At 50.5% G+C, this 15,454-nt stretch overlaps 1 protein-coding gene across 3 annotated transcripts in view; it reads right to left on the reverse strand.

The window, feature by feature from the left end:
- Window positions 1-15,454, reverse strand: part of LOXL2 (lysyl oxidase like 2) — a 46,492-nt gene that overhangs the window by 9,231 nt on the left and 21,807 nt on the right. For all 3 annotated transcript variants that reach the window (XM_068174435.1, XM_068174437.1, XM_068174436.1), the window contains exons 4-9: window positions 11,678-11,897; window positions 8,605-8,788; window positions 4,831-4,982; window positions 3,621-3,788; window positions 1,475-1,640; window positions 323-566 (exon numbers count right to left, since the gene is read on the reverse strand). In XM_068174435.1, coding sequence (XP_068030536.1) covers window positions 323-566; window positions 1,475-1,640; window positions 3,621-3,788; window positions 4,831-4,982; window positions 8,605-8,788; window positions 11,678-11,897 — 1,134 coding nt within the window. The remainder of the gene's footprint in view (window positions 1-322; window positions 567-1,474; window positions 1,641-3,620; window positions 3,789-4,830; window positions 4,983-8,604; window positions 8,789-11,677; window positions 11,898-15,454) is intronic.

Consider the following 15,454-nt stretch of genomic DNA (forward strand, 5'->3'; position numbering starts at 1 on the left):
TGAATTCCTACAAAAACCCCACAAATGGCACCTGGGAATGCCTATCCCAGCCCTGGAACCCTGCCCTGAGACCCAGCAGGGCCTGTCTGCAAAGCTCAGCTCAGAGTGAGGCACAGACCGCGCCTAATCCAGAATTGCTTAAGAACCGAACGAAGAAAGAACCGAACGAAGAAAGAATTCCCAAAATCCAGGCAATGCTGCTTACAGCCACCAAACTGAGGGGCAAACCGGGACCAACCGGGACAAAACTGGGACAAAACTTTCTCGTGGCAGCAGGAGGGGCTGGAGGGTGCCAGCGAGCCCCCTGGGGTGTGGCACCCACCGGTGGCAGTCGTGCCACACCCAGGCGTGGCGGCCGTTCTTGGGCCGGAAGTCGGACTGGCCGTTGTTGTGGATCTGGGAGGAGAAGCGCAGCAGGCGCCGGTAGCCCGAGGTCAGCGAGGTGTTGTGGGCTGAGCTGGCCAGGCAGTTCTCCTCCAGGGCACACTGCAGCAGGAACATGGGCCTGTCCTCCAGGTAGGCCGTCTGCTCCACCAGCTCCGCGTTCAGCACCAGGTCAGGGGCGGCTGGAGTGAGGAATGGGTGGTTTAAATTAGATAAAGTCACCCCAAAAGTGGCTGCTGGAGGTGCAGGATGGTCCTGCCACTGAATGCTGAGACTCACTCAATGCTAATCAGAGAGCCATGAAATGACCTGACATGGAATGCTAATCACTCACTCAGTGCTAATCAGAGGGCCACGGAATGGTTTGGCTGGGAAGGGGTTTTAAGGATCAGCCACTTCCAGCCCCAACACCTCCAACAATCCCAGGTTGCTCCAAGCCCTGTCCAACCTGGCCTTGGACGTTTCCAGGGATGGGGCAGTCACAGCTTCTATAGAGAATCCATTCCAACCCCTCCCCAACCTCCCAGGGAAGGATTTCTCCTGAATATCCAATCTAATTTTTTTCTGTAGGAAAAACCTGGCAGGGAACAATTCACCATACGGGAATATGGACCTTAAATCCCATCCCATTCCACCCTCTGCCATGGGCAGGGACACTTTCCACAATCCCAGCTTGCTCCAAGCTGGCCTTGGACACTTCCAGGAATGGGGCAGTCACAGCTCCTCTGGGAATTCCATCCCAGCCCCTCACCACTCTCAAAAAGAACAATTTCTTCTGAATATCCAAAGTAATCCTACTCTGAGTTTGAGTAGGAAAAGCCTGGGTGGGGAACCATTCACCATAAGGGAATAGTTGACCTTAAATCCCATCTCATCCCATGGATCCCATCCCATGGATCCCATCCCACCCCACCACAGGCAGGGACACTTTCCACAATCCCAGCTGGCCTTGGACACTTCCAGGGATGGGGCAGCCACAGCCAGAACCTCTCTGGGAGTTACAATTTAGTGCTGTTTTGACGTTTCCAGGTCACCCCATTCCTCCTGCACATCCCTCATGCCAAGGTGGGATAAATCCCGAGTTACTCACTCTCCGAGCAGGACACGCCAGCCCCGAAGCGTCCCCCTCCCCTGGGGCAGGACACGTGGGCCCCGTCGTGCCGGCAGTGGGACAGGGACATCTCTGTCCCCGAGCACTTGACCCCGCTCATGACCACATCATCGGCGCTGACGTCCCCGTGCCAGTACCACGTTTCCTGGGCAAAAAAAAGGCAGGAAAAGGCATTTCACACATTCCTTGGGGTTTAGTGGCTCTTAGGGGAATATTTACCTGCCTAAAATGTGGATTCTCCCACCAGGGAAGATCAGGGCAAGATGCCACATTATCCAGGAGGATCTTGCCAAAGGATGCTGGAGCAGGGGACTCAGGGAAGCAGAAGTTTTGTCAATGTATCCTTAAAAACCTTGAATCCCATCCAGTCCCACCCCATGCCATGGGCAGGGACACCTCTCATCCCAGATTGCTTCATTCTGGTTTTGGGCAATTCCAGGAATGGGGCAGGCACAGTTTCTCTGGGATTTCATCCCAGGATCTCACCACTGTTCCAGGGAATAATTTATTCCCAATATCCCATCTAACTCTGTCCTCTGGCAGTGGGAAGCCATTCCCCCTTGCCCCATAATTCCAGTTCCTGATAAAACTTCCGCTCCTCTCATCATCCCCCAGTTTTACAAAACTCATGGGAATGACACAATGTCAATTCCCAAACCCCAAAACTTGGGAGAAGGGGAGGGAAGAAAGAACCTAAAAAAATCTGATGAGACCTGTCCGTTTCCAAGCTGGGAGCAGTTTCCAGGAAAAGAAACCCCCGGTGTCCCCCGGCTCCTGTTGCCCCTGGCTGTTTGGGAAGGCTGGAGCACACAGGGCTGCCCTGTTCTGCACACTGGGGCTTTATGCTCCCGGAGCTGGGGCAGCATAAGAGCCTTTTCTGTTCCAAATTCCAGCAGCCTCAGCTCAGGGAAAAAATGCCTTTTCCTCGCTGGACTCTCAGGGCTGTGTCAACAGAGCCAGGCAGTCAGAAAGGCCACGCTCAGGGATGTGGAGATCCTCAGCTCCCGGGGTTTGATGGGGGGAAATCAGCTGGAGGAAGCAGTTGGAGCAGGGAATGGCTCCAGCAGCACGTGGGCAGCTCCAGCCTCCTTCCTGCTGGGTGTCCAAGCCCAGAGTGTCCCCTGAGGACCTGCAGATCCCTCCCTGGCCATGGAGAATGGCTGGGATTTGTCCATGAGCCCAGGGTAGCAGAGGTCATGGAATGGTTTGGATTGCTCATCCCATGGGCAGGGACACTTTCCACCATCCCAGGTTGCTCCAAACCCTGTCCAGCCTGGCCTTGGACACCCCCAGGGTGGGGCAGAACTGAGGTGTCATTCCTGGCCATGCAGAAGCAGGGAGGGTTTGGGGCAGGAGAGGAGCAGGGAAAACCAACAGTTCATGGAGCTGCATCCAGCCACGCTGCTCAGGGCTGCACAGGAGCAAAATCCCATTTTTTCAGGAGACCTGACACCGGTTTGAACCTGACCTCTGCATTTCAGGGAGGGACAAGAACCTGCATGCAGCCACCAGCCCAAGCAGGGGTTGGGGAATGTTGGGAAACCTGAACTGTGAGAAAACAACAGAGAACTCAGGGAAGCAGAAGGTTTGCCACCAAATCCTTAAAAACCTTAAAACCCATCCAGTGACACCTTCCACTACCCCAGGTTGCTCCAAGCTGCCCTTGGACACTTCCAGGGACGGGACAGCCACAGCTCCTCTGGGAATTCCATTCCAGGACCTCACCACAACCCCAGGGCAGAATTTATTCCCAATATTCCATCCAACCCTGCCCTCTGGCAGTAGGAAGCCATTCCCCCTTATCCCATCATTCCAGTTCCTGATGAAGTTCCCTCACTTCTTAGCATCCACAGCTCCTTCTGCTCCAAATCCCCACCTCCATGGCCATTGTACAACCAGATTTCACCCTCAAGGCTTTTCCAGCTCAACCCTTGAAGCTCCTTTTGGAATGACCCTTCCTCCTCCTCCAGCACCTCCAACCCACCCATCCCTTGAGATTTCACCCTCAAGGCTTTTCCAGCTCAACCCTTGAAGCTCCTTCTGGAATGACCCTTCCTCCTCCTCCAGCACCCCCCACCCACCCATCCAGATGTGAAGCCCAGGTAGGGGTGGGACAGGGGCTCACCTGGAAGGCGTGGCTGGCAAAGCCCAGCCCCAGCTGCCGGCACACCACCATGGCCTCCACGGTGCCCCAGTTGTGGCTGCAGACCGTGCCCCACCTCAGGGTGCCGTTGCGCTCGGCCAGCACCTCCACACGGCCCTCGTAGGGGTTGCGGCCCCCGCTCAGGCGAAGCTGCAGGACACAGAGCCCCTAAATCCACAGCAAACTTCCAAGGGAAAGGGCAACAGGTGGGGAAGAAGGTTTTGTTCACCCCAAATTTTGGAATCATTGGATATTCCCAGAGGGAAGTGAGCTGGGTGCTGCAGAGCAGAAAACGTCCCCTTTAGCACAGAGCTGGAGAAACCCTGGTGAAGGGTTTCCCACCCACAGCGGGAATTCTGACTGGCAAAAAGGAGAACTGTGGGGACTGAGCTGTAGGGATTCACAAATTATGACCTTTTGGCTGGGTCTTTGTGCTGGAATCTGCTTCCAGTCAAGGCCTGACATTCCTGACATAGAACTGGGACATCGACACGTAGCTGTGAATAAAACATCCACAGGGTGGATGACGAGTCAGGAAAAGATGAACACATTCCCAAAGCTTTCACAGGGAAAGTGACTCAGGGCGCTCGGGTGCAGCACCGTGTCCCATCTTTGTGTGGGATCAGGAGGGGCTCCTCAAGGGGAAGGCACTGGGAAACCATCCAGGAATGGAGGAGCACTTGGAGTCTCCTCAGGGCTTGAGCTCAGGGAGTTCAACTCTTCTCCCAGTTCGGCAGGGGATGGCCCAGCCAAACCCGGCAGCTCAATGGGTTGGACCAGCTGCAGGAATTCCCAGGAAAAGCTGCCCTTCCCTGCTCCTTTCGACCTTTGGAAAGAGCACTCAGAGGAATCTGTGTCTGGTTCATGCAGTTAGCACAGAATCATGGAATGGTTGGGTTGGAAAAGATTGAAAATTGGGTTAAAAATCACCTTGTGCCACACCCTCCCATGGGCAGGGACCTTCTACCATCCCAAGTTGCTCCAAGCCCCGTCCAACCTGGCCTTCCTCATTTTCAGGACTCTGAGACGAGTCCAGAGGAGCTCAAAACCCACATAAAATGGGACCCTCATCCTCATTTCCCCTCCTTCTTTAGGTAAAACCTGAATTAAACACTCATGGCTTGGGTGACGTGATTCCTGCATGGAATTCCCACCCAAAATTCTCTCACACCTGGATCTTTTGGCTCCTCACCTGGTTCTGGAAGCCCATGGCTGGCACGTTGCACCTCACAGCAGCATCTTCCTCGTGGTTGCAGCCCTGGGACTCGGTGTTGAACTTGCAGTCCGTGACCGACTTCTCAAAGCCCGTGCAGTCGATCTCATTCAGGTGGATGGGACCCATTCCTTGGGGAAAAAGCCAGGGAAAAAAGTCCTTTTGTGTGGTGAGGGAATACCTCGGCAGGTTGTGAACACCACAGTGACCTCCAGCATTCAAAACTTGGAAAAAAACTGCTGATTTTTTTGTAAAAATAAAACAAAAATCTGCAAAATTATTGTTAATAATTTCAAATCTTTTCTAGTATTCTCTGCGACTCAAGCGTGCAAAAATCCCAGGAAAAACCAAGTTTCCACTGTTTCATAATTTACAAACTTGAGCTGTAGGGATTCACAAATTATGACCTTTTGGCTGGGTCTTTGTGCTGGAATCTGCTTCCAGTCAAGGCCTGACATTCCTGACATAGAACTGGGACATCAACACATTGGCTGTGAATAAAACATCCACGGGGTGGATGAGGAGTCAGGAAAAGAAATCTGGGGCAGGTCGAGGACTCTGGCACTGAGGAAAACAGCAGAGAACAACTGCAGAGAATGGGCTCAAGGTGCTGGCAGAAAAATTGAATAATTCGGGTCTTTCCAAGATGAGCAGCAGCAGAAAATTGGAATTTCCATCAGAAAAGCATGGAAAGGAATGATCCTCCTGCAAAACTCAGCTGCTGCTTCCAAAACTGGTTAGAAAGAACAACAAGGCTGAGATGTGAATGCATTTGGTTTAATTTCACCCACAATTTATTAACGGGATTTGGGCAATTTGGCCTGCCCTGTGTCCACCCCTCACACCACAGCTGGACTGGGGGGAGGCCATTCCTGGGGGAGGCTGCTCAGGATGGGAATCTTGTCCTTTTTTTTGCCTCTCTCTCATTAAAATCCTGTTTGTGGTTCCCATCTGGAGCTGGCAGCACTTCCCGGTCATTCTGCAGCCACCAAAGGGCTGAGGGGAAGGAAAGCCTTGACCAGAACTGGAGGGAGAAGCTCCAGGAATTCAGGAGGGAGCCAGGCCAACATTCCCAGCCTGGCAAAGCCATTCCAGCAGGATGACAAGGATGACAAGGATGACAAGGATGACAAAGATGACAAAGGACAAGGACAGGGCCTCTCTGAGCCAGAGAACCCTGTCAGGGCTGCTCTTCTTGGGGAAATTATGGCACATGAGGGCACAGAAATGGAGCCAAAATATGTTGAAATGGGAGGAAAATTGTATTTCCTCCCATGCCATTGCACTTATAAACCCCAGGCCTGTCTATCCAACATTTGCCTTCACCTACTCCTTGGAGTTTAATTCCACGTTCTCCCTCCCAGGATATCAACACTTCCCTGAGCTCTGGGCTCAGTGTCTCCTCCTCTTGTGGAAATAAGGGTGAATTGTTTAATCAGGGTCTATTAAAGGTGGATAAATCCTCCTCCCACACCCTGAGCTCTGTGGAAGGCACTGCTCTCCCACTTTGTCTTAACTTTCTCTTCCTCCAGGCAGCACTGACAGAACCAGAGGACACAGTCTCAAGCTGCACCAAGGGAAATACAGGTTGGATATCAGGAAAAAGTTTTTCACGGAAAGAGTGATAAAGTTCTGGAATGGCTGCCCAGGGAGGTGGTGGAGTCACCATCCCTGGGTGTGTTTAACAAAGCCTGGATGTGGCACTGGGTGCCAGGGTTTAGTTGAGGTGCTGGGGCTGGGTTGGACTTGATGATCTTGAAGGTCTCTTCCAACCTGGTGATTCTGTGAATTCTGTGAACTGGGACTCCCAGTTCAGCCACTGGGAGCTGATTTAGCCTGTGAAATCCAACCTCCCATTCCCACAGGGAGGCTGCTCCTTCGAAGCACCCTCAGAACCCCCAAATTCCCTGGGATGCAGCTGGAACAGAATGACTTGTAAACAGGGACACAGCGTGGAGAGCTTGGAGAGCTCCCTGTGCATCCAGGGCCAAAAAAAAAAAAATCTCCTTTTCCAACGAAAACGTGATGCTCTGGCTGCTGGAGGGACATCACCCATCCCAAGGGACACTCCTGACAGGGAGCACTGATGGATGAGCAGAAGGGAAAGGGGAAAAAATGGAAAGGGAAGCGTGTGGGAATGCAGAGGGAGATTCCAGGCTGTGGGATCCAGCAGGAACAGCGCGTTCCACGTTCTCCTCCCTCACGTGGCAGCCCCGGGGTGATGAAGCTGTTTTCTACATCCCCTTAAACTCATCAGCAAATTCCAGCCCGCCACAAAGAGGGTTTTTGGCAAATCCAGTGGATTTGGTCAAGTTTTAAAGCTTCCCAGACTCAGGACACCCACGTGTTTGTTCCTTCTCTCCCCTTCTCTAAGCTGAAGTAATTTTCCCCCATTCCTTTATTCTCAAATTTTCCCCCATTCCTTTATTCTCAAATTTTCTCCCACTCCTTTATTCTCACAACAAAGATTTGGTGTCATTTTTTTGTGGTTATTCTCACAAGGGCTTGGTGTAATTTTTTTTTTTTTTGCTCTCACAACAAGGGTTTGGTGTCTTTTTTTGGTAATTCCAACAAGGGTACGGTGGTTTTTTTGTTTGTTTGTTTTTTGTTTTGTTTTGTTTTGGTTATTTTCACAACAGGGCTGGGTTTAAAAGGGTTTGGTTTAAATTTTTAAATTTTTTTTTTTTTATTCTCACAACAGGGGTTTGCTGTATTTTTTTTTTTTTTTTTGATTTCCACCCCGGGAATAGGGTGTGGGAATCACCAGATGGTTTCAGTTCACCTTTGACCACTTTTTGGGATTTAAACCAACTCCCAAAGACAGGAAATCCAAACCCAAACCTGGCTCTGAGCTGTTCAAATGCCCTTCTATTTATAATGAGCAAAATTACTGTCCTGCTCTTAAATTGGAGTGTTTGAAGTCTGACTCCAGGACTTATTTTTTGCCAGGAACCTTCTAGTAATGCATTACATCATGGTGTGGTTCTGGAGAACTCAAAGGGAATTTCAGAGCAGCAGACGAGATAATTAAGAATTAATTACTGGAACAATGATGAGTTGTTAAGAATTAATTACTGGGATGCTGAGTTTGACCTTTTGCTGAGGAACAGCTGCCTGAGCAAAAGGTCAAACTCATCATCCCCAGGCTTTTTTTCAGGGGATCTTTTTAAGTCACAGAATTCCAGGCTGGCCCCAAGAGAGTTACTAAGGTTAGGGAAGAAACTCCTGGTCCTCAAATTGAACATCCCAACAAAAATCCGCCGTGCCCTGAATTATGGGATGTTCCTGGGGGTGGAACATTCCTTAATTCAGGGCACCAATGAAAGGAATGAGGGACTTGTCTTTACAAACAAGCTGTGGGTCTGCTGATAAATAAAACTGGATACTGAAAGATGAAATAAACAATGGGAGGAACCATAAATTCCATAGGAATTCCAGTGATTGACACAAGGAAAGGACAAAGGGGGGGATACATTAGAGGGAGGTCTGTATTAGGTGATTTGGGAAATCTCTACCTCTCAAGTACCTCAGCCAATGGGGAATGAGAGAGGGAAATTAGGGTTAAAAGGAGGCTGCGTCCTCCAAAAATTTGAGAGACTCCCTGGCCTCTCCCTTTATTCAAACAAAGTTCCAGGACTGCCCTGTCTCCATTTTGGGCATAAACCTCTGGTGTTTGGGGATGATTTTGCTGTCTGGTGTTTGTGGGTGAATTTTCCTGACACCAGGGCTCCCTGGAGCTGTGGTGGAGCTCACCTTGGCCCAGCCTGGCTCCCGTGATGGCCTCCTTGGCGCTGCCAAAGCCCAGCTCCCGGCACACCACGCTGGCCGACACCAGGTTCCAGTTGTCGTCGCACACCGTGCCCCACTCGCCGTTCTTCAGCACCTCCACGCGGCCTTCCCCCGTGTTGGCTCCTCCTTTCAGCCTCACCAGGGGTTGCTGCAAGAGACAGACACAGGAGTGGTGATCCCGTTTGGGTTTTGCCTTTGTTATAAATACAGAATTCACAGAATGACTGGGTTGGAAGAGACCTTCAAGATCATCGAGTCCAACCCAGCCCCAGCACCTCAACTAAACCCTGGCACCCAGTGCCACATCCAGGCATTGTTAAACACACCCAGGGATGGTGACTCCACCACCTCCCCGGGCAGCCACACCAGAACTTTATCACTCTTTCCGTGAAAAACTTTTTCCTAATATCCAGCCTGTATTTCCCTTGGTGCAGCTTGAGACTGTGACCTCTGGTTCTGTCAGCTCCAGGAGAAAGAGCCCAACCTCACCTGGCCACAGCCACCTCTCAGGAGCTGTGGAGAGTGCTGAGGTCACCCCTGAGTGTCACGCTACACACGAAATAACTCACGCACGCACATTAGATGTAAAAGAGGGAAAAGAGAGCAAAAGGAGGGAAATTTATTTCTGACCTTGTCATATATAGAATTCTAAAAGTGGTAGTGGATTGGAGGATGAAATTGCCACCTCTCTAACTACACTGGTTAAACTAACAGTCTATTAATTTTCTCCTTCTACAAAGAAGAATGTGAAACAATCATTAATTACATGAACAGTGTGAGAAACTCTAGTAGAAATATGTAAATATTAGAAGTTATAGAACTTTTAGAAGAACTTTAAAACTTTTAAAAGAAGCAGGTGACACCCTGAGTCTCCTTTTCTTCAGGCTAAACACCCCCAGCTCCCTTCTGTTGTTCCTCACAGGGCTCACATATTATATTGTTGGCTTTTTTCAAATATTAAGATGAATGCTATATGTATAATGTTAAAATAACTTTACTTTTATTTCTACTATTATCTCTACAACTCCCTGAAGGGTGGCTGTGCTCAGGTGGGGTTGGGCTCTTTCTCCAGGAACTGACAGAACCAGTGGACACAGTCTCAAGCTGCAACAAGGGAAATACAGACTGGATATTAGGAAAAAATTTTTCACAGAAAGAGTGATAAAGTTCTGGAATGGTGGAGTCACCATCCCTGGATGTGTTTAAAACAAGCCTGGATGTGCCAGGGTTTAGTTGAGGTGCTGGGGCTGGGTCGGACTTGATGATCTTGAAGGTCTCTTCCAACCTGGTGATTCTGTGATTCTGTAAATTAACAAAAACTTGGACATAATAATCGTAGTAGCTAGTATAGATGTGAGTGAACCGTCTGTTTAGTCAAGATAACATCCAGTGAACATTTAATGAAGACCCTACTATTGATACATCAACTATCAGCATCTAAAGAAAATATAGACCAAAGCCCAAACTAAAAGTAATAAAAAAACCAGGCCAAACCCACAGCCAAGAAACACACAGGGAACACCAAAAATCCTTTGCTTTTCTGATGGGGATCATGCCTGGAGCTTTTTCTCCAGGCTGGGGTCACACCAAGGACACGCAAAGCCTAAACAAAGGCTTAAGGAATTACTTGGCAGCGCGTGCGGCTCGGGAGATTAACAATGATTTACAAAACCTTTCACCTCCCAGGCCTAAATCCTGCAAGCTCTGATGCAAGGAAGAGCCTGGAATCCAGGCAGGGATTGCATTATTCTCACCAATAATTATTCCCATTATTGGCACCTGGGAAGAGCCCAGAGACGATCCCCCCAAAAACCACCCAGGACGAGCCACAAAATCCAAAGTTTCACAATTTCACAAATCCACAAAATTCTCCAGTGAGAAACCTCCAAGATTCCCCCGCTATCCCAAGGTTGCAGCTGGAAAATTTCCCTTGGCACCCACCTAGCCCGTGTTTGCTGCTTGTTAAGCTGTCCTCTCCTAGCCCCTGACACTGGGAACGACCAATTCCAGCCTTGTTTTCCAACATTTTTGCATCTCCCCTGACTTTTATCCCCCGCTCAGCGCTCTCCTCCTCACTAGACTAAACAAATCCAGCTTTCCAAGCTCCCTGTGTTTTCCCAGTCTCCCCCCAGGGCATTTCCTCGCTGAGGACATGGAGGTAGAGGAAATGCCAGCTGATTTCCACAGGGTAATTCCAACAGAATTCCAGAGCCTGTGGAACAGCACAGCTGGGCACGAGTTCAGCTGGCTCAGACTGAGCAGCTCCAACAGGAACGTGACCCAGGGATTTCCTCACTCCTCTCTCCAGCTTTGCCAGCTGCTGTGGGAGCTGCTGTCCCACCCTTTAGAGGCAGGAGAGGGAGGAAATAACCTGGAATTTGGGAAGGTGGGAGCTCAGCTGGGCGTGCAGGGAGGTGGGAATTGCAGAGGGGACATTGTGGGAGTTGGTGGTGAACGTTACACCCGTTTCCTGCTCTAACTGACAGCTGGATGAGATATTGGGAAGAAATTCCTCACTGTGAGGGTGGTGAGGGGCTGGATGGAATTCCCAGAGAAGCTGTGGCTGCTCAAGACCTGGAAATGTCCCAGGCCAGGATGGATGGGGCTTGGAGCAACCTAGGATTGTGGAAGGTGTCCCTGCCCATGGCAGTGGTGGAATGGGGTGGACTTTGAGGTCCCTTCCAACCCAAACCATCCCATAATTCTGTTTTTGCATCTGTCAGCGGATGCTGCAGGAACAGCCCTAACTCTGGGAATCTGCTAGGCAGGAAGGCCTGGAGGGACAGGACACAGGGAATGGCTTCCCACTGCCAGAGGGAAGGTTTAGATGGGATATTGGGAAGGAATTCTTCCCTGGAACAGTGATGAGGCCCTGGGATGGAATTCCCACAGAAGCTCTGGCTGCCCCTGGATCCCTGGAAGCACCCAAGGCCAGGTTGGAACAAGCCTAGCAGAAGGTGTCCTGCCCATGGCTGGGGGTGGGATCAGATGGTTTTTAAGGCTTTTCCAAACCATTTTGGGGCTGCTCCCTGCTCACCTCCTGCCTGAAGGCCTTTCGGAAGCCGCTGTGGCTGCTGGGGGCGAAGGCGCGGCCGGGCACGCAGCTGACGACCGCGGGCATCCCGTTGTCACAGCTGCTGTTCTTCCCAGTGCCCGTCAGGTGGTTTCCCAGTTTGCAGCTGGAAATGTGAGCCTCGTTCCCGCTGCAGTCCATGGAGTAAGCCCAGTAGTGTTGCTTCCTTCTGCTGGCAAACATCCTGAAAGGAGTTAAGGAGAAGGGGAGAAGTTAGGGATCCGTAAACAAATGGATTTTGCTAAATTTTGGGAGGAAAAAATGCCCTGGGATTAAGCGAGGATTGGACAGGATTATTTGGAGGCTGATCCATTCATCCACACCATGACTCTGTTTGAGTGTCACTTAAAAACATGGAATCATTCAGGTTGGAAAAGACTTCCAAGGTCATCAAGTCCAACCACTTTAAAGGAAATAAATCCCTGTAAGAACTAAAAAATCTGTGTAGGAATCAAAGGTGCAGCTGCAGCAAATGACACACACCCAGGAGTGCAGATCCCATCCCAGGCAGGGACAGGGATCAGCTAATTCTAAACAAAGAGGATTTGTGCAGATAACTGGGCTGGAGAGCCCCCAAAAAAACCTTCCCCTTTTGCTGACCAGCAGCTATCAGCCGGGATTGGGAAAAATCCAAAGCCTCTCCGAGTCCGTGTTAACAACCTGAGAGCAATTTCCGAGAGCACGAGCAATTCCCCTGCTGACTTGTTCACAGCAGAGCAGCTTGGCAGCAGCTCCTGCTTCTCGCTCCCAAACTTCCTGGAGCTGCTCCAGGCACTCCTGAGCAGGAAGGGGCACGTGTGATAAACTGGGAAGGAAGGGATCCAGCTCCATCCTAACTGGGAGGCTGCTGGAGTGGAGAGGAATGGAAATATGGGTCAGGTCAGCCTCAAAAAGGAGTAAAAGACAGGGAAGGCTCAGGGGAGCCCACGCCCTGCTGGGATCTCCACGTGGCTCTGTGGGATCCCGATGCTGCTCCTCCTTCCAGGAATCTCTGCCACGCAGTGATTAGCTGTGATAAATGGCACAGCGAGGTGGGTGGAATTTGGGGGAAAAAAGCAGCAGTTCTGTTTTGCTGCAGCACAGAGAGCCTGGGGAGCAGCTGGAGAGGGACAAAGAGCCTTTCTGAGGGGGCTTTTGGGGACTCCACTGAGCAGGTCCAGGCTTTCCCAGGTTTTCCCTTTAGGATTTAGATTTTGCAGGGTCCCAGATGTTTGAGGGGACACTCTTCTCCCTTGTGCTCACTGAGCTCTGCTGCCCAGCTCAGCATTTCTCCAGGCTCTCCTGGCTCCCAGCCTCTCACTAATCCTTCCTGGAACCTGATCTCCCTGGGCTGAGGTTGGGGATGGATCCAGCCAGGCTGGAGAGGGAGCTGCGACTGCATCCCATGATGCTGGAAAAGGATGAAGCAGGGCTGAGATCCATCCCAGGGAACAGCAGCAGGACCCTGCCTGTCCTGTGGGGAAAAGTGGCTGTCAGAACCCACCTCTGGCACAGCAGAGCTGTCAGGGACTCCCTGAATTGAGGAAAAAAGGGACAGGAAAATAGGAATAGAGTTAAATTTTTAAAAATAAACCCGGGGAGGATGCAATACAAAGCAGCCACTTCCCAGCCATGCTCAGGACAGAAGGGAGGACCTGAAGGAGCATTTTCATCCTTCACAGACAGGTCCAGAGAGCTCCATGAACTCCAAAGCAGACAAGAACCAGCCTGACATAGGGAAGCAGGGATGGGGATGCCTTAGAATAGCAAACAATGACCTCATCCTGGAAATTTCATGAGGCATCAACATCTGGATGGAATTAACAGCCCTCGGGAGGCTGGGGAGAAATAAAGCCCCACCTCGTGTCCCCAGACTGAATCTATGTAAAAAAAGCAGAATTCAGCTGATCTTTGCAGCCAGAAACTCAGGGCTCTGCTGATGTTTCGTTTTTAACACAAAAGGGTCCAGCTGGGATCAGTGGGAGCCCAGGGTGATGCTGCTCAGGTCAGGGGTGGGAATGAACATTCCTGCTGGGAGGGTTCGGCCAATTCCAGGTCAAGCTGGAATTCAAATTTCTACTGGTGAGGAGAGAGGGATGTTCATCCCAGAAAAGCTTTAAACAAAGTGCAAGTGGAGCTCTATGGGAAGGGTTGGTTAAGGAGCACTCAGGATATTCTACAATTCCATGACTTGGGGAGCAGAGAACAAATCATTGCACACAAACTCCAGGAAAATTCACCCAAATCCCACTGAGCAGAGGCTGGGGAGCTCCTCCCTGGGCTGTGAGCAGAGCTTTCAACCCTTGGGAAATTCCTAAAGTTATCAAGGTGCTGCCTTCAGCCTCAGGGAGGAGGGAGGGAGGGAAGCCAGGCCTGCCAAAGCCCTTCAGATCCCAGACTTTCCAGGGAAAAACAAACCAGGAGGATTCCTACTACAAATACTGAAGTGATGAGCTGCCCAGCACCTGTGACTGGGTTTGCAATGGGGTGAGCAGACTGGTTCAATTGGGAGTAGCTGTTTGATCCTGGAGCCATTTCTTTGTCAAGTCACAAAGACTTCAAAATGCATCAGGTCCATCTCTCTGATCCCAAATTTCTCCTCTCTCCATCAGCAAAATGCATTAAATTCTGCTTTCCCAGCCAGAGCAGGAACTGGGAGGAGTTACAGCAATTCCTATATAAAAGCCACTGTGAGGAATGAACAAGACCAGGGACTCAACTTTAGATTTGTTTCATTTCCGAACATAAATCGTGCTGTCAGCTGCAGACTTACAGTCAGGAATAAACCCCTGGCAGCAGGACAACGATGAACTCACTTGTTTTCTTTTGAGCAAGATCCATCTGCAAATCATTTCACCTCCCAGCATTGTGCAGGAGCAGAGCTGGGCAGGCAGGGCTGGGGCTGGGGGCAGTGGGATGCGGGGGATGTGGGAAGGGGCAGCCTTGGCCAGCAGAAACCTGATCCCAGCTTTTCTCCCAGCTGCAGAGTAGGAGTGGGGAAGGATCTGCTCCAGGGAGAAGGGGATTCTCAAATTAAAGGGAGGAATGAGGAGAAAGGACTTTTCTGCAGCTTCACATTCACAGGGAGAGGGGTTTTAGCTCCAGGATGAGCTTTTCCCTCTCCAAAACAAACCATGTGGGACAAGCATCCCCTGGCCCAGGTGAGAGGGTGTTACTGGTCATCATCCCAGTGCCTTGACCACAAATCCAAGGTCATTCCTAGCCCAGAACTGGGAGCTTTCCCAGTAACACCAGCTGAACACGATGCATCCTCCCATAACACAGAGGGAAGTGGCCCAAGGAAGAATTCAGCTTTTAAACTCTGCTGACAAACAAAACTGTGCAGCTGCCAAAGTTTTACAAGCCTCTCTCCTCCAATAAAATGCCATCCCCATTTTTTTTCCAACCTGGGATAATGTTCAGCGTGTTTTCCAAAATATTTGTGGGTGCTGGAGCCCAGCAAGGCTGAAAACAAGGAAAGGGAGGGAGGTCTTGGGGCATTGAGGCTCTTCAGCAGCAGAGATCTCCTGGGCTGGGATTTGGGACCACTTCATATTCCTAATTCCAGCTCAGTTCAGTGGGAATTTCAGCAGTGCTGAGTTGCTGCTGTACAACCTTCCATCAGTCTTTCCATTTCCATGTGTCCCAGAGACAGAACAACTCCTGAGCACCCTTTTATTTAAGGCAGATGGCTCCAGATGCTCTGGTTAATGCTTTTCTTGGAAAGGCCACAACTGGAAGCAGGAAAAATCTACTTTGTCT

The sequence above is a fragment of the Anomalospiza imberbis genome, chromosome 28, assembly GCF_031753505.1.
Source record: "Anomalospiza imberbis isolate Cuckoo-Finch-1a 21T00152 chromosome 28, ASM3175350v1, whole genome shotgun sequence".
NCBI classification, from domain to species: Eukaryota; Metazoa; Chordata; class Aves; order Passeriformes; family Viduidae; genus Anomalospiza; species Anomalospiza imberbis.